The sequence below is a fragment of the Camelus bactrianus genome, chromosome 6 (assembly GCF_048773025.1).
Source record: "Camelus bactrianus isolate YW-2024 breed Bactrian camel chromosome 6, ASM4877302v1, whole genome shotgun sequence".
In the NCBI taxonomy this organism is placed as follows: Eukaryota; Metazoa; Chordata; class Mammalia; order Artiodactyla; family Camelidae; genus Camelus; species Camelus bactrianus.
The window spans coordinates 65,727,614-65,752,765 of record NC_133544.1 but is presented as its reverse complement, the minus strand read 5'-3'; the positions used below and the strand labels follow the sequence as shown (position 1 = coordinate 65,752,765).

At 35.2% G+C, this 25,152-nt stretch overlaps 1 protein-coding gene across 1 annotated transcript; it reads right to left on the bottom strand.

Annotated features, from left to right (window-relative positions):
• Positions 1-12,446: 12,446 nt before the first annotated feature.
• On the bottom strand, positions 12,447-13,400 carry LOC105076850 (olfactory receptor 4F3/4F16/4F29-like). The gene has a single exon (XM_010965080.3). The coding sequence runs from the start codon at positions 13,398-13,400 to the stop codon at positions 12,447-12,449; it is 954 nt and encodes a 317-aa protein (XP_010963382.3).
• Between the last annotated feature and the right edge of the window lie 11,752 nt (positions 13,401-25,152).

Sequence of the window (25,152 nt, the reverse complement as noted above, 5' to 3'; positions counted from 1 at the left end):
CTGTAGAATGGAGAAAATTAATGTCTTACAGAACTGGGAATGTGAGATAATATATATCACCAAATACAATTAATTTTTCCTCTTTAATGCCTCTGGTAATGGAAATAACATATATGTCCACAATGAGGTCATACATAAATAAATTGTTGTAAATTAATAAGATAAAATGAGTTATTTGGAAAGTACACTGAATGAACCAGATTTATATTTATCATCATGAAAAACCCCCAATATTTTACAGTGAATGAAAAACACCAAGTTGTAAAATAATATAAATATCATTTTTGTAATTTCAAAACACTCAAAAAGTATTAAATATTATTGAGTATAAATACATACATGTGTAATAGAAGTATTAGAATTTGAACAAGAAGGCTACCCAAAAACTTCAGAAAAGCAGTTTTCTCTGGAGAGAAAAAGAGAGGAATCTGATGGAAAAAGTGTTTTCAATTTTATTTGTAATGATTTACTATCAAAAAAATTATTAAATAACAAATGTCCATTGTTAGATTTTAACATTGTTAGATTAACAAATGTCCATTGTACCAACCATACAGTTTTGGGTACTTTTTAAATGGGTGAAATATGTCATAATTTCTTTTTTAATTTAATGCATCTTCCCTGTATCCATTCCTTTTTTCTTCTCACTGACCCTAGGTCATCAGTTCTCACCAGAACTATCACAAAACCTTATCAGAATTCTCTTCTTCAGGTATTCACTATTCCAACAAAAATCCATTGGCTCTCAAAAGAGACTCAATCATAGTATTAAAAATTTAGTGTGTCCTTTTTTGCCTTCATGTGAACCACAAACTCCTAACAGAGCATTCAAAGCCCTCTGGAGTCTGGTTTTTTTAAACCTCATTTCCTATCTTATTTTTCCCACTTCCTTTCTTGCACCCCATGATCCAGCAACACCTGTATATTATCGGAAAAAGCCACACACTATACATCCCTCCATACTTTTAAATACACTGGTTCTTCTTCCTCAAAAACCTTTCCACCATCTCCACTCACTGCTCACCCTGCAAAGTAAGTGCATGCTATACTGTTTAGAACCACCCCCCCTTTTTTAAACCAGCTCTTCACAGTCTAAGCAGATTCATGCCTTCCTAATCTATGTTCCTATTCATAACACTTTATTATGTTCTAGATCATCACTTATCATATTACATTATAGTTAGTTTTATATGTAAATGCATTGAGGGGAGGAATTCTGTTTTTACTCTCATGTAATCTCAACTGCTAACAAATGTTCAGAATAAAAAAGGAGGGAGAGAGACATTGAAACTACTGCCACCAGCAAAACTTTCCTGAAATTTCAGTGATGTGAAAATTAGATCTCCACATAATAAAGGCAGCCTCAACATGGGAAAGTCAGGTTGCAATTGAAATAGTAATAGGTATAGCAGATCATGTATTTTTAATAACACAATTTGACAAAGATAGAAGAGGATATAATTGGATGATTGAAAACTATGAAAATATGGCTGATTTTGTAACTAAGGAAGGTGGATAAAAAGACTGAGAGGTGTTCTGAAGAGAAGAAAAAAAGAAAACAGGAGATTATAAAAATGAAGAAGAATTGAGGAAAAAAACAGTAACCTAGGTCAAAATGAAAAGCAAAGAGAGGAGGAAATAAGGAAAGTATGTGTATGATGACAAGAGAAGAAAGATGAAGCCCACTTTAAATTAAGTAAGTGGTAGTTTATGGGATATGATTTATATTACTTTCTGGGCCCAGTCTTCAGAAATTCTTTAATTATAGCAGCTTTTAGGACAATGTCTGCAGGTGTTTTTTAAGTGCTCATTTTTTTCAAAGACTTTCTCCATGAGTCTATTCAGTAATACTTATTTAGCTGTAAATTTATTTTCCTTTTGGATCCCTGATTCCTTCAATTACATAGGAAACCAAAATTTGAGGAAAAGTTCATTTAAAGGGGAAAGAATTATAAATATGGAACCGAAATATATAACTGATTGTTATAATTACCCTGCAATGAGTATTAGAAAAAAGGAAAGTTAGAAGTCAAAAATAAATCTCCAAAAGTACTAAAAGGAAAAGAAATATAAAACCAAATATTACAGAATATAGAAACTCATAGTTTGATGTGTGAAACTCAAATGTCAAAGTTTAAATCCACGTGGGGCATAGTCAGGATCCTATTTACACCCTGAGCAATAGTCACAGGATTCTAGATGGAGACACCAGGATATGATGTTTATTTACCTGGAAGTCATCAAATACCTACAATCAATCTCCTGGTTGATTAGGTTCGGAAACTACTTTCTCTTACGGATTGGTTTGTTCAAAAGGAAAGTTTTTAGATTGCTTTTCTCAAGTACATTAACTGTAATTACTTAACTCATTAAATATACATGGTATAAAAGAAAAGGGCCAGTTCTTTGTCTTTTAGTGTATTAATCCTTTTTCTTGAACCATACAGAATAGATCAGTCTTCCAGAAACAGACTGCCAGATATTTAATACTTTATACATGAAGAAAATATTAGCAGCTAGGTTTCCAAATAATGGAATCATCAAGTTGAAAGTTACCTACAGACTTCTTATAGTTTTGAAATTTTAAACCATTATTCATATAAATTTCCTTCTCAATCTAAAAATATGGAAATATTTATATTTCCCTCATTATATTATAACTACCCTCAGCTGAAATGTCCTGCATTTTAGCTTTCAAATTGTCATAAAATTCTTCTTCAAACTTAAGTAAAAGTCTTCTTCCTTAATTTAAGACTGTTTCTTTTACTTTTTATAACTGTGTGTGTATAAACAAATTTCAGTGTCCCTTTCAATTTAATTTTTAGGTACACAAACTAAACAAAGTCACCCCTTAGTTTTCTGTTTCAAAGACTCAAAAACCCAATCCCTATTACATTTCCTCTTAGAACTTCTTTCTTATCTAAACCCTTCTGCATTCCGCAATCAATTTAGAGAAAAAAGTTAACAGAAAACATTTAAAAATTGTAAATCACATAAAAAAGGCAGGAAAAACAATTTTAACTTCTGGTAGTTTTCACTTTGTTTTTAAATTTTGCACATTATATTTTAAGTTAAATATTTATATTAGAAATAACTTATTCATATTTGACTCTATAGGTGTCTCTTCTATCCAGTTATCAATAAGATTCTTTTCCATCTTGAAAATTTTACATGCACTTAATAAATTCGCTTCTATTTTCATGAAGATAATCAGTTTATACTTTATCTCTTTTGGAAAATCAATGGAGATTACAACAACTCTTGCCTTCTGTTTCATGTGTCACCAATTTTTCTTACCTGTTTATTAAATTGCATGGGGTGAAAAGCATTCATTTAATTGTCACTGGCAACAGAGCACTGAATCCCAAATAATTATCAATCCATTTAACTTTTCCTAATATCTTTCACATTACCCTAAAACTGTGTGATTCCAGTTATAAGTCAAGGTCAGTTTATCTTCTTGAACATGTCAATACCCTTTTCCACAATTTTTCTCTACTACTGGTCAATTTGTTACCACAGATGCTAGCTAACCTGCTTCAGGAGAACACTCATGCACTTGAATACATGACTCATATCCACAGCAGTTCCAAAACAGAATCATGTATTACACAAGCATTATTCTTCTTACTACATTTTTTCTCATTTGCTATTTTACCTGCACAAAGAAAAGGACATCCTCATAGAATCTTAGATTTTCTTGTGTTCTCTAATACAAAGTGCCATACAACCTTGATATATGTGGAAATGAAGGTTATTAACACTTCTAGAGGACAGTGACCAAGTGTGACTGCAAAGACAGGAGTTTAGAAGGAGTTCATGGATCAAGGGACTTTACCCCTAGAGACCTATTTAGTTTGACCAGAACAAAGGTCCTAAAGACTCATAATAAGACACTAGAGAAGTAGGGGAAACAACATATATTTATCAATATAGAAGAATAGAACATACTCAAAATTTTGTCATCTCGATTTATAACTTTCAAATATTTCAACATATAGCTTATGGGCTTCCAGTTTTACTCTTGCCCTAGTCCCCAGAATTGTCAGAGGCAAGCTCTTTTCCATCTGCTGGTTCAGTGCCGTGAGTCCGAAGTTGTCAGAGGCCAATTTTAGCTGTGTTCACTGGAATATTTTCCCCTGGGACACTAGGACCTTTGAAGCAACTAAACTAAACTTCACAAGAATAAAATGCATAAATTTCCATAGTAAATAATTTGGCCCTATTTTTAAAATGAACTTTTCCATCTTGGGTTTATATATGCTGGCTATAGGACAGATAGCAATATAGTGGCCACTGGTTTAGGATATATACTACATCAAACAAGTAGCATCTTAAATTTGCAAGGTGTTCACCTCCAGTTGGTACAAAATATGACCATCCACCAGCCCATTCCACCACTCCATCAGTGAGACATCCATGGGTTATTGAGTATGAGTAAGTCTAGTGAATTCTATGAGCATAAGCCTGTTGTCAGACTTCAATTTCTATAAAAATGTGTCCAGAGTCATAGTTGCACAGGACACCATAGGAATAGATAAGGCAGAAAAGGTATGTTTTAAGCCCATAACTGGTAGTGCTAGCAGGAGCACTATGGTTGGGAATGAAAAATCGGTACCCAGAATAAATTTATATCACTGTGAAGACAAGACTCTAATTCTTCCAGAAAATGTAGATAGTGAGTATAGTGAGGTGTGGCACAATAGAGGGTACTGAGGCTTTACTTTTGTATTGGCACCTTGGCCATGATGGTAGCCAGATCACCACAGTGAGGGGAAATTCATGTTGTTGAGTCTGTACAGAGACATGAACTATGCTCCTAAGGCCACTGTTCAGCACCATTTGAGAAGGAAGAGTATGTGATATCAACAAACAGTATTAGCATAAGGGTAAGAGACTGATTTGCATCACAGAGGCAAGTCTTCTTGTTCCTGTATAGTGAATAATCTCTAATAGACTTTTACATGGGCATTCTCTACGCTCTCTCTAAAAAAATCCATCCACATTCCTCTCCCTAAACCCCATCTCAAGAAATGTATACTCTTGTTCTTTCTTAGGTCTTAAACAAACACTTAAAAAATATAACAAAGAACCAATCACAACTGAAGAAATCAATTACTGAAATAAAAAAACAATTAGAAGGAATAAACAGATTTAGATGATGCAGAAGAACAGATAAGCAATCTGGAAGAAATCACCCAATCAGAACAGAAGAAAGAAAAGAAAGAAAGAAAGAATTTTTCAAATGAGAAGGGTTTATGTGGGATAACATCGAGTAGTAACATTCACATTATAGGGGTCCCAGAAGAAGAGAGAGAGAAAGGGACTTAGAAAATATTTGAAGAAATAATGGCTGAAAATGTCCCTAACCTGGGAAAGAAAACAGACATCCAGGTATAGGAATCACAGAGTCTCAAACAAGATAAATCCAAAGAGATCCACATTGAGACATATCATAATTAAAATGTAAAAGTTGAAGATAAAGAGAATCTTAAAGGCAGCAAAAGAGAAATAACTAATCATATAAAAGGGAAATCCCATAGGCTATCAGCCAATTTCTCAGCATAAACTTTATAAACCAGAGGAAGTGGTAGAATATATTTAAACCATTGAAAGAAAAAAAACCCTACAAACTAGAATACTCTATCCCACAAAGTTATCATTCAGAATTGAAAGTCACATAGTTTCTCAGACAAGCAAAAACCAAAGTTTATTCATCACCACTAAACCTCCTTTATGAGAAATATTAATGCCTTCTTTAAGAGGAAAAGAAAATGCCACAACTAGAAATAAGAAAATACATGAAATAAAAATCTCACTAGTAAAGGCAAAGCTATAGTAAAGGCTGTGGTTCAGCCGCTTAAAAAGCTAGTAAGAAGGTTAAAAGACAAAAGTAGCACAATCACATATAACTACAATGGGGAGCTAAAGAATACACAAGATAAAATATATAAAACATGCTACCAAAACCATGGAGGGGAATGAAAAGGTAGTGCATGGCATCAAAAAAGTCCCTATAGCCAAAACCATCTTGAGAAGGAAGAACAAAGCTTGAGGTATCCTGCTCCCAATATGAAACTATGCTAAAAAGCTATAGTGATCAAAAAATATGTTTTCGGTACAAAAACAGACATATAGACCCATGGAACAGAATAGAGAACTCAGAAATAAACCCACATTTGTATAGTCAATCTACAACAAAGGAGGGAAGAATATACAAGGGGAAAGATAGTCTCTTCAATAACTAGTGTTCAGAAAACTGGATGACTACTTATAAAAGAATTAAATTAAACCACTTTCTTACCCTATACACTAAAATTAAGTCAAAGATTAAAGACTTAAATGTGAGACCTGAAACTATAAAACTCTTAGAAAAAAAAATAGGTGATTATGTCCTTGACATTGGTCTTGGTAATTAATTTCTAGATCTGACCCCAAAGGCAAAAATAAATTATACGTCACACTAAAACCTTCTACACAGCAAAGAAAACCATCAACAAAATGAAAAGGCCACCTACTGAATGGGAAAAATATTTGCAAAACAAATATCTGATAGGAGGTTAACATCCAAACTATATAGAGAACTCATACAATTCAATACAACAACAACAAAAAACCCAAAGAATCCAGATTAAAAAAAAAGGTGATGACTAGCCATTTTTCTAAAGAGGACATACAGATGGCCACCAGGCACAAGAAAAGGCACTTAACATCACTAACTGTCAGGGAAATGCAAATCAAAACTGCAGTGAGATACCAGCTCACACTTGTTGGTATAGCTATTGTCAAAAAAAACAACAAACAACAAGTGTTGGTGAGGATATGGAGAAAAATGAACCCTCTACTCAGTTAGTGGGAAGGTAAATTGGAGTAATCACTACAAAAAACAATTTGGAAGTTTCTCAAAAAACTAAAAATAGAACTACCAATGGTCAAACAGTTCCACTTCTATGTATTTATCTGAAGAAAATGAAAACACTAATTTTTAAGATATATGCCACTGTGTTCATTGCAGGGCAATTTACAATAGCCAAGTTGTGGAAGTACCCTAGGTGTCAGTGGATAGATGAATGGATGAAAAAGAGATACTGTGTGTGTGTGTATAATGGAATACTACTCAGTCATAAAAGAGAATGAAATGTTGCTATTTGCAACAACTTGAATAGACTTTGAGAGTATTATGCTAAGTGAAATAAATTTGTCAGAGAAAGACAAATACAATATAATTGCACTTACACGTGGGATCTAAAACAAATGAACAAACAAAACAAAACAAAAAATCAGACTCAGAGAAAAGAGAACAAAATGGTAATTGTCAGATAGGATAGGTGTTGGGGGGATGAATGAAGTAGGTAAAGGAGATTAAAAGGGACAAACATCTAGCTATAAAATAAATAAGTCATGTGGATGTAATGTATGCACAAGGAAAATAGTCAATAACATTGTAACCACTTTGTATGGTGACAGATGGTATCTGGACTTGTGGTGATTGTTCCACAATGTATAAAAATATTGAAACACTATATTGTAGTCTTGAAACTAATATAATACTGTATGTCAAGTATAACTTAATTTAAAAATAAATAAATAAACAAATATTAAAAATATATACATTACCTAAAGTTCTTTCCATTACAAGAGTTTTTCTTCACTATGATCCTCACTAGGCAATTTCTGACTAGGGTTTCATGAAATGGCCATTCACTTCCAGATAGTGCCAGCATAACATGCATAACTATTCATAAAATATGCTTTGTTTTCTCCTCTGCTCTTAATTGGTCATGGAGGATTTCCTATGTCCAAATACAGAAATGTAGTGAAAAATTAGGCAGGGGACATGGAAATTTGAGCATTCTATAGGCTGCTTTTGCCTTCTGGACTATCTAAAGAGCCTTTTCTTGCTCCAGCCACAATTAAAAACTGGCAGCTTTATGAATTACCCACTAAATAGATTGGAGCAACCCCCTCAAGAATGGTATATGTTGCCTCTGAAATACAAAGAGATTCACCAAGGATTGAGCCTCTTTCTTTGGTGGACAATATACAGTAAACTTAGCAGAAATATCATGACATGCTCCAGACCACACGGAGATGTCACTGATGTGGAAAATCCCTGAAATTTTGATAGATTCACTTTGTCATCTGGCACACATATGTCTTACTTTCTACTTCTAGCTCACAAGGTCAAATAATTAGCACAGTATCATTAGTGAATTGGACCAACGTAATATCCCATGTAATATCAAAACCTTCAAGTACTTCTCTGACAATAATATAAGAAGGATCAGGAGATTTGTGTCAAAGATTGGGTTCTCAGGGAAGCAGATTCTGAGATGAAGATTAGCACAGAGGAAGTTTGTTAGGGATTACCACCAGGGGGCAACTCTATTTGGAGTTAGGGAATTAAGCAGGATGTTGCAAAGGCAGGAATTAGAGTACAGTTACATCAAGGCCTTATATTCCTCTCTCCCTGCTTTATTGCTCCATCAAAGACAGTTTCAATCCATCTAACCTACCTGGATCAATATATAAATCATGATGGAGTCAAACAACCATACAAATCAGAGCTCTTACTTTTACAATATTATTATCACCTGTCAAAAAAAGCATATAAAAAAACTCCATAGCGGAAAAGGTTACCATCTTGCTTGTTCTCTCTTTAGTGAGTTAAATTAAACATATGATCACCTTATATATGAGTCATATTTTTAACTTTTTAAAAATTATACTTTGGCCATTTTGGAGGCTCATCAGGATATCCAAGTGGAATCTTCTGGAGTCAATGAACTGTGTTTCCAAAGCAATGCACTCATGGAACATTTAAGCCAAAACATATCTCTTCTTAGTTTCCATAGTGAATCCCAATCAGCAGTGAAACTTTACCTTCACTGACACTCTGATCTCTGTTTTGTTTTTCTGTTTTGGTAATTTATTGTTTGTTGGTTTGTTCGTTTCTGGATCTTAACCAAGTTTGGTTCCAATCTGTTTGACACAAGTTTGATATGTTTCTCCTCACTGGCAGCAACAGAGATTGTGAATTTGATTTCATAATCTGATCATTTGGTAATCTCTACTGGGACGGTGAGGGTCTGTCATGGGTTGAATTGTGTCCCACCAAAATTTATATGTTGATGTTCAACCCTCAGTACTTCAGAATGTGATCTTATTTGGAAATAAGGTCATTATAGATGTAATGAGTTAAGATGAGGTATTCAGGGTAAGTCCTACTCCAAACTGACTGATGTCCTTTTAAAGGTGGGTAATTTGGTAGATGAGAAACAAGGATTTACTGTATAGCACAAGAAACCATATTCAATATCTTATAATAATCTATAATGGAAAATAATCTGAGACATATATATAAAATCTCACTTTGCTGTGCACCTGAAACTAACACAATATTTTAAATCAACTATACCTAAATAAAAAAGGGGAGGGGATTTGGGTACAGAGACAGACACATATAGAGTGAAGATAATGTGAAGAGACACGGGGAGAAGATAGCTATCTATAAGACAAGGAAAGAGACTTGGAACTGATCCTTCCCTCACTGTTGTCAGAAGAAACCAACTCTATCGATATCTTGACTTTGAACTTCTAGGATCCAGAACTGTGAGACAGTAATTTCTATTGTATAATCCCCCTAGTTTGCAGTGTGTTCTTATAGCAGCCCTAGTAAACTAGTACAAGACCTATTCTCTATCAAATGAGAAATGATGGAGAATTTGCTCTATTGGTTAGTTTTAAAAACTGTTTATCTATTTGTCTGTTTGTGTAAGAATGTTTTCTTTCCACTGTAAGTGGAAAGGTTATTTGAGATATGTCTGTATGTTTCTCTACTTTCGATGTCTTGGTAAATCTGAATCTACTTTTGATCTGTAGATGAGGTTGTAAACTTGTACAAAGGAACTTTATGTGTGGCTGTACTTCTGTAATTGAGAAACTTACTGTGTGAATGTAAAATATTTCTGTACCTCAATGGGATATTAATAACTTCTTCAAAGCCTCTAAAAATAAAGAGGTTCTCTAAGAATTGGTTTTTAGAGATCAATAGTGCTGACATGAATCTAATACAACCCATAATCCAAAAATTTTTTAACTGACCTTCTACTATTTTAAAATTGCTAGCTTTTTTAGAAATAAATTCTTATAAAAATTACTAGCTTAGAAGTATTTTTATATGAGAATCCAGATTCACATAGTGAAAATAAATTCTTGGACAATTCAGACTGAATTGATAGTATTTTTAATAGAACAGCGATAGGTCTCTTCCTGATCTTACCAGTATAGAGTACAAGAGAAGCATTTAGTATTAGAAAAAATATAAAATTATGTGTTGAGTCAATTTGAGTTATACTTCTGATAGTTCTGTAGTGTGTCTACTTAAACATAGTATTTAATATTGTCAACAATTTTAAGGCCATGGTTAATATTAAGCATAGTAATTAGGGGACATTCTTTGAATTGTTTTTAAGGAAGACTGAATATTGAAACATTGGTCAGGGGTATGTGTGTGTGTGTGTGTGTGTTATATCTTTATAGGATGTCTATATCTTTTGATCAAGTTAGTGTATATGTTCATTTTTGTTACACTAAGAGTATCATTTACTGCCTGTAAGAAGATGTGAATAGAGTGTGTGTGTCTGCTGGGGGTTATATTAGTGTGCTCATGAGTTTTGCTGGTTTACTGAAATGACTGTATATGACAGACAATTCTCAGTTATTCTCCTTCAAGAACTCTCAATGAAATAGAAATTAGTTATGTTGGTCAAAAGTCATAATTAATATAGGTGTCTGAGACTATTCTAGAAGTAACATGACCAAAAAATGTCAAGGAATAAGAGTACATTTATCTTAAGATAAAATATTATTCCAGAAATTGAAAGAAGATAGTAAAAGACAAAACTGAATAGATATAGAAAGCTACAGATTGCATTTAAAAAGTAAATTATACTATATATATATATAAATACACGTGTATTTACTTTATATATATATATCATTTCTGAGTTGAAGCAATGATGTGTGTCAAAATTTTGTCAAAGTTTGCACAGCCATGGTTCAGTAAGCTTATTTAAATAAGTGTAGAAATGCTTTATTATCAAATATTATATTAAGGCAAGACCAATTTTGGGTTTGTCTCTGTTAGAATAACATGATAAATTGATCTCTGTATATTTATTCTGCTCTTAACCAGAAGCAGTGCATGTAACTCTCTACCTTCTATGTAATTTTCTTAGTAAGCAAGATTCTGTAACTCACAAAGTGGGTTATAAACAGAAGTTCTTAGTAGAAAGGAAAGGAAAGGAAAAAATGTCATAAAAAATAAATACCATTATGTTAAACTTTGGTTCAGTCCCTTATGGGGATGAGGCATTGTGTGGACTACAATGTGTACTATATTCCTTACTGTGGGTCACTGTCTGAAAGTATGAAAACCAGTTCTATAAGTGACCCTACCCTTGCCATTTAGTTATTCTCCCCCCACTCACACTGGACAGCTGAACTCCTGTACCCAAACAACAAGTTTTTTTAAGAAATGAAACCCGTTGAGAAGGCAATTGATAACAACTACAAGAGATCAATTTAAAAGGGGCAGCAATAAGAGAAGTTAGAAGGGGACAGAGAAGCAAATGCAGGGAAGTGGGGAAAGACAGAGAAGTAATGGGATGGGAAGAAAGAGAAAGAAGAAAGCCTGAGAAAGGAAAGGGAAACAGGGAATTTTTTTTCCCTGCCCAGAGACCGTAAGTGGTTGAAGAAGAATGAAGAGGAAGACATAGGAAGGAAAGAGGAATGAAAGCTTAATTGGTTTGAGTAGTGTAATGCTAGTCACAGAGAAAAGTCCTCGTATTTCCCAGTTCATTGTATTCCAAGAACCGCTCCTGTGACTTCTATCCAGAGTTGTGCATGCATTGGGCTCCTACATTTTTGTTCTCAAAGATTCTGTGCATGTGTTCTCAAAGAGCCCATCCTCCTTCCACAGCCTGGGGGGCAGAGACCCAAAGGAGGGGTAGAATGTAGGCAAGCTTCAGCATACAATATGAAGACTCAGTTCAATCTTCCCTTAGAGAATCCTTATTGGGTACTGATAGCAATTCCTGTCTTGTGAGACAGATTTCTATTAAAAAGAGAGACAGGGTTCTCTTTGTTCTGAAGACCTTAAAGAAGTATGCTTGTTTTGTATTTCTAATAATTACTTCATATAAATGTTATTCCTTAGGAATTGAGGCTCAAGATTACTATAATCTGTGATTATAAATACTTCATATGTAACTTCTCTCTTTTCAGAAGTGAATGTCCCTCCATCCTAAGTTAAAGACAAAAAAGACTTGATATCAGTGTACATAACTAAATCTAGGTAGGGTAAACAAAAGCTTCTCTCTGAGTTTGACCATCAGTAATGAACATCAGTAATCAACAAGGGCTCTTCACAATACAGGCCTCACTTAAGAGATCTTTCTATATCTCATTAGCTGTCTGCACACCCTCCTCATTGCCACCTTCATGTCTTGGTTCCTAAATGTGTAAATAACAGGATTCAGGAAAGGAGTGAGAACTGCATCAAATATAGCCAGGAACTTATCTAAGTGTATGGAAGGAGATGGCCATGTATAGACAAATATCAAAGGACCAAAGAACAAGACTACCACTGTGATGTGAGCTGAAAGTGTGGACAGAGCCTTGGATGAGCCACCTGAAGAACGTTTCTGAACAGTGAGGATGATGACAACATAGGAAATGATCAGAGTGAAGAAGGAACCAACAGAGATGAATCCACTGTTGGCTGTGACCATGGACTCTAGTTGATGCGTGTCTATGCAGGCAAGTTTGATGAACCGAGGAAGGTCACAGTAAAAGCTGTCCAACACATTAGGACCACAGAAGGGTAAGTTTACCACAAAAACCAATTGGACTGTGGAGTGGACAAGGCCAACCATCCAGGCAGCCACTAAGAAGAAGATGCACACTCTTGGGCTCATAATGGTCAGATAATGGAGAGGCTTACATATGGCAACATATCTATCAAACGCCATGGCGATGAGCAGCACCACCTCCATACCACCAATGACGTGGATGAAGAAGATTTGAGTGATGCAGCCACTGAAGGAGATGACTTTATGCTTTCTGAAAAGGTCATAAATCATCTTGGGAGAAGTGACAGAAGAAACTCCAAGGTCAATGAAGGAGAGGTTGGCCAACAGAAAGTACATGGGGGAGTGTAAGTGAGGGTCAGAAGTCACAGTGAGAATAATGAGGGAGTTTCCCATCATGCTTGCCATGTAAAATGTGGAGGAGAACACAAAGAGGAGAAGTTGGATCTCCCAGGAATCGGTGAGTCCCAGGAACACAAACTCTGACACCACAGAGTGATTTGCTCCATCCATTGGCTTTGTTAGCATTGTTACCTGAAGGAGGATAACAGGATAAAATGTAAATTATGATAATAATGTTAATAAATTAGAAGAGGAGAGGTCAAAGTTATGAAAGCCTATTTCCACATTAGCATTAAAATCGACTAATATGCTTATGGCCTCCAAAATGTGTTCACACAGAAAAATCGGTAGCTGTCACGTGGAGCTGTTCTTACTACCAACACGTCTCTGCTTTTTATACCCTCTGCCTCCTCCCAGGGATGATGCCCTGTATTACTCCTGAGATACATGTTCAACATGAGTAACAGAAATTCAACTCCAAATCTTTTGATTTTTGTTTAAAAACTAATATAATCTGACTTTAGTCACATCAAACTAATCACTATTGCAATTTTTTCCATATTTCAGGAATTAAATATTTGCTGAAAGATCGATGAGGATGAATTTAGATGACCAAAAAGTACATGGAAATATGCCTAATTATTTAATTAAGGAAGATGGATAAAGAAACTGTGCATAGCTTCTAAGTGATCAAGAAAAATAGAAAATAAGGGATTAGTAAAATTGAACATTTATAGAAAAAGAAGAAATAAAAGGAAAATCTAAAAAGGATGAAGAAATTATGGAAGTATGTGTATAATGACAAAGGAAAGAATGACAAATCTTACTTTAAATTAAGTAAACAGTTATTTATGAGATATGATTTCGATCACTTTCTGGACCCACTCTTCAGAAATTTTACAATTGTAAACAAATTGTATAGTATTTTATCTCCAGGTGTCTTCTAAGTGCTAAGGCCTTAGGAGAGTTTTTGTTTGTTTGTTTTGTTTTGTTTTTAACTAAGCTTTCATCATCAATATGAATACAGCTGTGAATTTATTTGCCTTTTGGCTCTCCAATCCCTATCAACTAGTCAAGAACTGAGAATTTTAGGAAGAGTGAGTTTAAAGCAGAATAAGATAGAAATATGGAACTTAGATGACCTATCCGAATGTCAGGGAATTTAGAAACTTGAAAAGTGTGGGTCATCACAGTTTTAAAGTCACTTGAGACAGAGTTAAGATCCACATCTCAGTCCAGAGCAAAAGTCAGAGAGAGATTTTTAGATAGAGACACAAAGATATGATGTTTATTCACCTAAAAGTCATCACATACTCATAGGGAAAAACTCCTTAATCATGGTGTTCTAAAATCACCTTATCGATTGACGATGCTTTGAAATAACTTTTCTTAAACATATTAATTATACCCATATTTTAAAGCTAATTAGATATCCATGATGCAAAAGACAGGGCCTAACTCTACACCTTCTGTTGTGACTAGTCTTTTCCTTGTTGCATAGAGAATTGATTAATCCTCCAAACAGATTCTCAGACACTTAATCCTTTGTAGATGAAGGAAATATTGGTAACTGAAGTTCTCAGTAATACTCATCCAGTTGAAACTGATCTACATATAGCTGTTAGGTTTGAACAAGGTACTAACCTAAATCATCATTTATATACATTTCTTCCTCAATTTAAGAATATTGTGAGTTTAACAACTCCTTCAGCTCAAACTTTCTGCATTTTATCTTTCAAATTGTCACAAAACCTTCTTTACATCCAAGTAAAACCCTGCTTCCCCTAATTTAAGACTACCTCATTTAATTTTATTTTTTTAGCTATGGGAAGTATAAATACTTTTGTGTCCTTGTCAAACAACTTTTTATGTACATAAATGCAACAAATAGTCATCCCTTTAACTTTCTGTTCGCAAGATTCTGCAAACTTAAAACCTTTATTTCCTCTTAGGATCTCTTTCTTACTCACTCCCTTCTACTGCCACCCCCTCTAAATCTCATTTGTCAACTTTCTCTAAACCTTTCTTCATTTTTACAGCTTAGAGATACTATTAATACAAAACACTCTATTTCTAACCATGCAAGGGACCCAAACACAAGTTTAAGCTCCTGGTAGTTTTATGTATTTTTTAAAAAACATTTTCCACATCGTATTTTAAAGTGATATTACATTGGAAATTGCTCATTCAGCTTTGGATTTTTTGGTCTCCATGTCTTTTACTTTCATTGAGATATCTATGAAATCCTTTTCCATCTTGTAAACGTGAATTCCTAATAAATTTGCTTTGCTTTTTCACAGAAGGTGATCAGTTTATACACACTTCTTTTGCAAAGTTAATGGAGAGAAAAACACAATTATCTTTTAGAAAATATTTTCATGTGTCATTAATTTTTCTTGCCTGTTTATCAAGTGGCAGAGGGTAAGAAGCATTCATTTAATCAGCATCAGGAACAGCGATTAATTGTAACCTAAATGCTGAATCTGGAATATTATAAAACCTTTGACTTTTTTGTAACACCTTTCATATTACCCTAGGAACAATGTGATTCTAGCTAAAAGTCAAAGTCAGTTAACCTTTCCAATGTGTCAGTAAACTTTTTTACAATCATTCTTCTGTGCTATTCAGTTCCTTATCCTGGGTGCTATCTACTTTACCTTAGGGTAACACTCATGCACTTAAGGATATGACTGACATTCATAGCAATTACAACAAAAATTACAAAGCCACTCTTTGTATTGTTAAGTTTATTTCCATTCTCCCATTTTACCTATATAAAGAGAACAGCATCTTCGAGGAGCCTGAGATTTTCCTATGTTCTCCAAAACAAAATGCCATATAAAATCCTGCCGTGAGAAGAAAAGAAGCCAATTATAGCTCAAGAGAACAGTGACCAAGTGATACTGCAAAAGCATTTTACTTTATAAGAGGCTTATGGGTCAGGGGACTTTGCCCCCAGAGATCTAATTGGTTTGACCAGAGCAACCAAAGGATCTAAAAACTCATAATAAGACACTAGAGAGAAAGAGGAAAACAAAAGTAGAATTTTTTAAAATATCTCTGTGCTATTTTGTTGGAAATTTTATAAATATTGGTAATTACCCATTAAAAATAATCTCTAAAAATAGGTAAGTATTAACTCAAAAAATTAACTATAATCATCTTAAACATCTCCAAAAGAGCCAATGTGCTTAATTATTAGTGTAGTAGTAGCATGTACACAAGACTTCATGTTTATACAATCTTATATTGAGTAATTATGGATGTGTACAAAGACAGCTATACAAAAGTTCATTCTAGTGAATAAAGCTTAAAAGTGAATGAAACAACTGAATTATCTGAAGCCACTGAAAAACAAGTTCAAATTCTATATATAGTTAAAGACAACCATAGACATTTTTGAATCAAACTCTGGATAGCAAAACAGCATATATAGTATATTGCTGTGCAATAAATATCCATATCTATCTATTTCTGCATCTGTCCATCTATATCTATATGTATGTATCTGAACAGACAAACTTTTTTGACAAGTACTTCAGGACAGTGAGATTTTTAGCTGGGAAAACAAGTATTTTGACTTCCAGTTTTGTATATTCCTATCAATCAGGACTTTGCCAGAACAAAAAAAAAAAAAAAAAAAAAGGCACACTCAAGTTAGGTAACTGAAAAAGAGCTTAATAAAGGCATGAAGTCAGCTAGATAAGGGTTGAGTGGAAGTGCAGGGGCATGTGGGAGCTATTCTTTTACTCTCTGTACTCATTCTTGTCTTTTATCCAGAGGACAAACAAGGAAGGAAAGATAATATGTACTTCATATTAACTACATAAGGGAAAAAGATGGAAGAAAAAAGATAATTAGCATAAAACATAGCTGTCAAAATCCCCATGTATGGCTGATGATGAGACTAATTCTGATAACAGAATTTCCCTCATTCCCTTTTCCACTAGTACCTAAGCTGGATAGCATATTCTACTTGGTGGGACAGACAAAACATTTTTCTATGGTCAGCAATCTAGACTTTGTTTAATGTGATGCCACTATTTTCCATTGATGAGAACTGCTGGACAGAGGAGTGCTGTTAGTGCACTCCAGTGAAACTCCTGAGTTCTGGACTTAATATTCCTTGTCCCTGTTGTGGAATAGAAATCAAATTTCCCCCTTGTAATTGGGATCTGTCAACCAGACATGCAGTACTGTCCTTAGACCCAAACGAGAGAATCCTTTGCCCTGGTCCTGATCAGGTAGAAGTTCTTAAATTGGTCCCCTCCCAGTCATGCCCTGCATGGTATGACAACTTCAAGGAACAAAAGAGACATGTCCACCTGGAGATAATGTCCATCCTTTAGATCAGATTCTGTTCCCCAAAGCCCAGGAATTTCTTTTGAAACTTCCCTAAGTCTATAAACCTAGCTATCCAGGATTTGCTATAGAAACACATACATAGACATCATATATATTTCTTGACATAGAAGGCTAGAATTTTCTGTACTCAATATTTTGTTAACTTGATTTATAACTTTCAAATATTTCAACATGTAACTTATGGATTCCCATTTTTAGTCTTGTCTCAGTCCCCACAAACGTCAGAGGTAGATCCTTTTCTGTCTGCTAGTTCAGTGACACGAGGAGCCCAAAGTGGTCAAAGGCTAGTCTCAGCCAAGCTCCCTTTGGAAACATTCTTCCCTGGGGCAGTAGAACCTCCAAACCTACTAAACCAAAGTTCAAAAGAATAGGAAGCATAAATTTCCCCAGCAAATTATTTGGACTTATTTCTAGAGTAGATTTTCCCACCTTGGGTTTATCTATTCCAGCCTTAAAACAGATAATTATATATATATATATATATATGCGCGACTGGTTTAAGATATGTACTGCATCAAACAGACATCCTAAACTTGCAAAGCATTCACTTCCCAGTTGGCACCAAAGCTGTTCATTCTCTAGGTCATTCCACTACTCTATCAAGCCAGTTGTTTCTGGGTGTTGCAGCATAAAAAAGTCCAGTGAATGCTATGGGTGTAAGCTCATGATCACAATTCACTTTCTATAAAAATAAGGCCATATGTAATATTGTATGTGACATCATAGCAATAGATAGGCACTAAAGGTATTCTATGAGTCAATATATGGTAGTGCTGGCAGCAGCCCTGTGGATAGGAAAGACAAAGCAGTTTCCAAAAAAGAGAGGTAATTTATATTATGTAAATATAGTATATGCTATGACATATATTACATGTATTATATATTTATAAAGAATAATTTATAATATCTGTACTGTTTATAATATTTTATATTAAATGCATATTTATAAGATGCATATATATAAGATATATAAATATATGATATTTCTCCCTATGAAGTGAGATTAGAGATAGAGAGATAAAGACAGAGATAGAGATAAATATCTCTATAAAGACAATCATCTTTCCATTCCATAAAAGAAGGGTTTTGAACTCTATTCAGCCTGCCACAAGGTAGAGAGCTAGTCCTCTCAGAGTAGGGTGAGATGGGATACCATACAGGGTGCCGACCATTTACTTTTGCATTGCAGCTTAGGCACTTGGCAGTGATGGTAGGCAGATCAGCCTAGTGAAGGGAAGTGCATGCTGCTGATTTTATGCAGAGATGTCAGCTAGCTGTTACGCCCACTTTCAGTGCCAATTAAGCAGTTCTAGAATATCTGGGGAAAGAGGCTGACTGACATCCAGAGGAGCAAGTCACCTTGTTCCTGTACAGTGAATTACCTCTAACAGGCTTTTACATGGGGATGAATACTGCCATTCTTTCTGCTTTTCTGCGAAGTCCAGCTACATACCTCTCCACAGAACTTTATGCCAATAATTTTATAGTTTATTCTTTCTTAGACCCTGAACAATCAAACAAACAATTAAGCTTGCCCACAATTAGTAGTATCTGTACCACAAGCCATCTTTCTTTTCAAGGGAAGTGTACAACTAAAGGTTTTTCCCTTTAGAAAGTTTTTTCTTCACCACTGTCCTTCAAGGCAATCTCTGAGTAGACTTTAATGCAATGGCCATTTACTTACAGTTGATGCCATTATAACATGAATAACTATTCATAAACAGGCTGTGTTTTCTCCGTTGTTAATTGGTCACAGAGAATTTCCAATATCCAAAGACAGAGATGTAGTAAGAGAGGAGGAGCCTGTGGGAATTGGAACCTCCTATTCACACAGGCTACTTTTACCTTCCAGACTGTCTATGGAGTCTTTCTTACTCCAGCCACAATTCAAAACTGGCAACTTTATGAATTACCCAATAAACAGATTAGAGCAATCCACTTGATTATGGTATATGTTGTCTCCAAAATACAAAGAAATTCACCAGGATTTGGTCCTCTTTCTCTGCTAGTATTTTAAGGTGCAGAAACTTTTAAAGAGGTACCCTGGTATGCTTCAGACCACCTAGAGATGTCACTGATGTGAAAGGCCCTTGAAATTTTGGTGGATTCATGTCATCATATGGCACACACGAGTCTTACTAAGGCACCCGGGGTGCTTACCACTTCTAGCTCACAAGGTCTAATTAGCATGATGTCTTTAGAGTAATGGACCAACATAATATTCCATTATGATACTGAAAACTTCAAGTATTCTCTCTGACAATAACATGAGAAGAATCAAGAAAATTGTATCAAAGTCTGGGTTCCCAAGGAAACAGATTCTGAGATGAAGATCAGCATATAGGATGCTTTTTAGGGAGTGCTATCAGGATCAATTCTTACTTGGAGTTAGGGAATTAAGCACAATGTAGAAGAGAAGTTAGAAGACAATACAGTTACAACAAGGTCTCAGCCAACCTTGCAAGAAGCTCTGAACCTGGAAAGAGCTTTCAGAATGGTCCCAAGTGAACTGCTAAGCAATCATTGAATGCAAACTTACACAGAAAAGGAGCATGGCCTGGGCATATCAGCTCTCTTTAGCCAAGGACATTCCAAAAAGGGCAGGATGTTGTGTGATGTCAGACAACAACCCTCCCAACAGCTGGGGGAATAAATTTTTCTGTGCTGAAGGGGGATCTGGATGGCAGAGCATAGTATACATGACATCCACCCATAACACTTGTTATCTTGTTGCTTCATTTGAGTTCTGGGAGCAGCTCCATCTGGACTTTGTTTAACCTCTTACCATGTGGGCATCTTATAAGAGGAAAGTTAATGGGATGAATTACAATACCTGCTCCTGAAGTGGGTACTGAGACCACAGCTGATTCTCATATCCCTCCTACTATGTGGTCTAAATTCCTTAGCTGGCAACTCTGCTGGCCTACACGGCTCACCTGATAAGGTGACTTAAGCCCTGACGTATGAGCATTCCAAGACCCTGGATACTATGCCCTTACTTAGCCATGGCTGCTGCATTTGTCCATTTACCATCAAAACTGGTTAAGAGACTTCTAACAGTCACCTGTGTGGATCAGCTGGTGCCAGACTGTATCCTCCCTCCTCTCACTGTGTAGCAGTAGCCTTACTCCTTCCTGATGATCAATTACCCCTGCCAGGGTAGTAATTCCTCATCTTCCCTGTTTGTTCTTGGTGCAAGAAGCCTGAATTTCCTGGGAAATAGCTATAGAGCAAAACTGAATGGAACTCTTGTTGTGTCTCTGGTGGAAATCTTTCCTCTTGTTACTAAAACTAGCACTTCTAAACTTATAGTGCCCAGAGCCTCAGGGACAGGAAGCTAAAATTTCCCAACTGTATCTTGGATCCTGGACCGAGGTATGCTACCTAATGGGGCACAGAGTATAAAATAATGATTATTTATTGTGTGTATTTGTATATATATGTCTCAAAATAATAAACTCCAAGTTGATACCGCAGCTGCAAATGCAGTAAGCCATCCCATTGCTCTATCAGATCAGTGGATTCTGGGTGGTGTAGTATGTCCAGTAGATCCCATGGTCATGTGCCAAACCCCGTATCTCCTTTTCTTTAATGTGAATCCATGGTATGATGTGATGTTTTGTGGCAACTCATGTCTGCATTTTAATTACTCTGTAATCCTTAGGAAATCATTGATTCAGAACCATAAAGATTTGTTGTGATTACCAAATTGGTGATACTTGCTATAAACTTCACATCTTTTCTCTTATCAGTACCAGTTTTTCTAATACCATGTATGCCAGGTAGTATAGTCCAAGTAGAAGGGCTCTAAGCACACAATCTGGAACTGCTGCAAAAACCATTTTCCAGATCTCTATCCCTTTCAAAAGTGACAGAATTTCATATCTTCCAGTATATGGGTTAAGGTGGTATAACTGATACAGAATACGTTTCCTCCAGAAACAGGAGTAATCTACCAAGCATCGTGCTTCCTTATTGGTGACAGAAGTTGCAAGATGTGATACTTTTTCTTTCACTTTGAAGAGGATGTTCTGATGTTCTGCAGACCACTGAACTCCTAAAACTTTTTTCCAACTTGATTGAAGAATAATTGACAAGCAGAATTATATACATTTAAAATATACAATGAAATGATTTAAGATACATATACGATGTGGAATTATGACCAAGATAAAGAAAGTTAACACATCCACACTCTCGCATAGTTAAATTGTGTATGTGTATTTGTGTGTGGTGAGAATCTATTCTTAGTAACTTTCAAGTAAACAATACCATATTATTAACTATAGTCACCACCCTGTACATAGCTCCTCTGAACTTTTTCTTCTTATGACTGAAAGTTTGTACCCTTTGACCCATATCTTCCCATTTTTCCCTCCTCCCAGCCCCTGGAACCACCATTCAATTCTCTGTTTCTATGAAATTGGCTTTTCTTCCTCCCAAAGATTCCACATATAAGTGATACCATACAGCATTTTTGTCTGGCTTATTTCACTTAGCATAATTCCCTCTAGACTCATTCCTGTTGTCACAAATGGCATTATTTCCTTTTTTATGGCTGAATAACATTCCATTGTGTTTATATACATAATGTGAACTTGGATCCATAATAATATTCCATTGTGTATATATATATACACCACATTTTCTTTACCATTCATCCATTGAAAGACATTTATGTTGTTCACATACCTTAGCTACTGTGACTAAGGCTGCAGTGAAGACGGGTGTGCAAATATCTCTCCAAGCTACTGATTTCATTTCCTTTCAATATACAGCCAGAATTAGAATTGCTGGATTATATGGTAGATCTGTTTTTAATTTTGGGGGAACTCCATCCTGTTCTCTGTAAAATTTTATGCAGTTTATGGTAAATTAGTGGCTGCCCCAAATTACATTGCCTGCAACAGTACACAAAGGTTCCCTTTTTTCATATCCATATCCATTTATCTCTTGTCTTTATGATAATAGCCATTCCAACCCTCACTGTGGTTTTGATTTTCATTTCCATGATGATTAACAATGTTGAGCACATTTTTATATGTCAGTTGACCACTTGTTTGTCTTCTTTGGAAAAATGTCTATCCAGGTCCTTTTCCCACTTTTAACTGGATTTTTTTCACTACTGAGTTGTAAGAGTCCCTCATATATTTGGGATATTAACCCTTTATCAGATATATGGTTTGCAAATATTTTCTTCCATCCTGTAAGTTGCTTTTTAATTTATTGATTGTTTTCTTTGCTATATAGAAGCTCTTGTAGTTTGATATACTCCCACTTGCTTATTTTAACTTTTATTATCTGTGCATTTGGTGTCTTATCCAAGAAATCATGGCCAAGACCAATGTCAAGAAGTTTTTGCTGTATGTTTTATTCTAGGAATTTTACAGTTTCAGGTCTTGCATTTAAGTCCTTGATCCATTTTGTCACCTCCTAAAATTTTAATGATGTGGCAATTTCCTCATTCTTCATAGAATTTATTCCCTCCTTTGAAAACACATGTGTATTACTAAAGCATCCAATGCACATGCCATTTCTTTCTTAAATGGTTTGATAACATGATGTCATTAATATAATAAACAAGTGTAAGGATCCATAAAATGTTCAGATGGTCCAAATCTCTTCAGACTATATATGACAAAGGGTAAAACTGCAAATATGTACTATTTTTCATTCTATGTAAATGCTAACTACTTCCAATTCTCCTTTCTAAAAGAGATGGGGAAGAAAATTTCCTAGATCAATGATTACATCACACCCGAGGCTGTGTTAATCTAATCTGCTGCAGCAAAGATACTATCTTCAGTACAGCAGCTGAAATAAAGGTTATATTGGGGTGAGTTTACAATAGTCCATTGTCATTCTCCAGGATCTGTCTGGCTTTTGTAGGGGCCACAGTGGTAAATCAAATTGAGAAACAATAGAGACCACCATTCCTGCATACAATGGGTATCTTTTTGCCATCACTATCCCTACAGAACTTAATATACTTTTTGAAATACTGTCCTGGCCTGTGGATAAGACAGTTTCAGTGTCTTCCCCTCTACAACAGCTGTAACCCACGGGGCAAGGAAGCAGTGAGGGAGTTGTACCAATTAGCAAGTATATCCATTTAGGTTATACATCCAGGAAATGGTGTAATCATCACTGGGGGTTGTCACTTCGTGGACACTAGATCTCAACCAGGACTCCATGTATACCTACTCCCACATGCCTCCATTCAAACAAAAGGGTCACAATAACCCTTCAGGAATCCAGATGCAAATGTCAAAAACTGTGTCCAACAGTCCTCAAAATGTTGTGATACTCCTTTTTTTCCTGGTGTAAGATTATGTAAGTAAATGGTCACTGGCACCTTTGGGAAAAGTACTGGGAGAATCATTGCGATGTATACTTACTGAGCTGTTGCACAGTTCTTCCTCCTGGCAGCTCTATAAAAGCAGCCTTGGTGATGCCATGTCCCTCAGCCCCCACCTGAAGGAGAGGGTTAGGGGTTATCTTAGTATGTTACACATAATAGATCCATTCAAATATCTTCTTGAGCCTTTAGACTCCATCCTCTACAGTATATTAGGGAAATCTTGGCATTTCAACTTCTTTGATAGCAGTAAGTGCCTAGAAATGATGGCTAGTTGGTTTTAAATACACAATAAATATTTGCAAATTTATTAACTCAATAAATACAGGGCTTTGAGGGTGATGGAGTAACCAGAGGAAGGCCCACAAATAGGGATTATTTTCAAGTAAAGGTGTTATTCTGATAACTTTTATTACCAGAGATGCACTATAGTACAGGAGTCAAGGCGACAGATCCTGGATCAAAACTGCAAGACTTTATGTTCAGGCTTATTGCTTAATAGGTATTAAATGTTTAAGATATTTATGCCTCAGACCTTTCCTCTGTGAAATGAGATAATGAGAGTATCCATTTCATAAGATTTATGAACAATACCTAAATTGTAAAAAGCACTATGTGAATCACATCAATTATTACCTCCTCTAGGACACAAATGATGACAATCAACTCCATTGCTTCATGAAAGAAATTTCAATTAATAGGTTCCTTTCTATTCTTTAGTAACCATATAAAACAACAGACAGCATAAGTTCTTGAAAAAAGAGGAACTTCACATAGATTTTATAAATATTTCATTTTCTATTTGCTGAAGTATTTTAAATTTATCTTTCTGGCAGAGACACAATGATCTTAGTGTGATTTACTCAAGCAGAGTACACAGTTCACCAATCACATTTATTTCCCACAAAGAGAGAATATCATTAACTATTAAGCATTTGTGGGACTTCAAGCCTACAAAATAGAATTTAATCAAAGAGCTCTCTGAATACCACTGTAGACAAAAGAATATTATTTAATAATGAATTTTAAATTTTTTTCATAATTAAAGCTATGATTTAAAATTTGGCTTTGGTAGGATCTGAAAAGGGAAATATAAAGATAGTGGTAGAAATTGGGAAAAGGTTTGCAAATGATAAAGAAGTATTAAATGCTAATGACTATTTGCTCAGAAGAAGAAATACAAATGAGAGATGTAAAGCTCTCCCTTCAAATAGA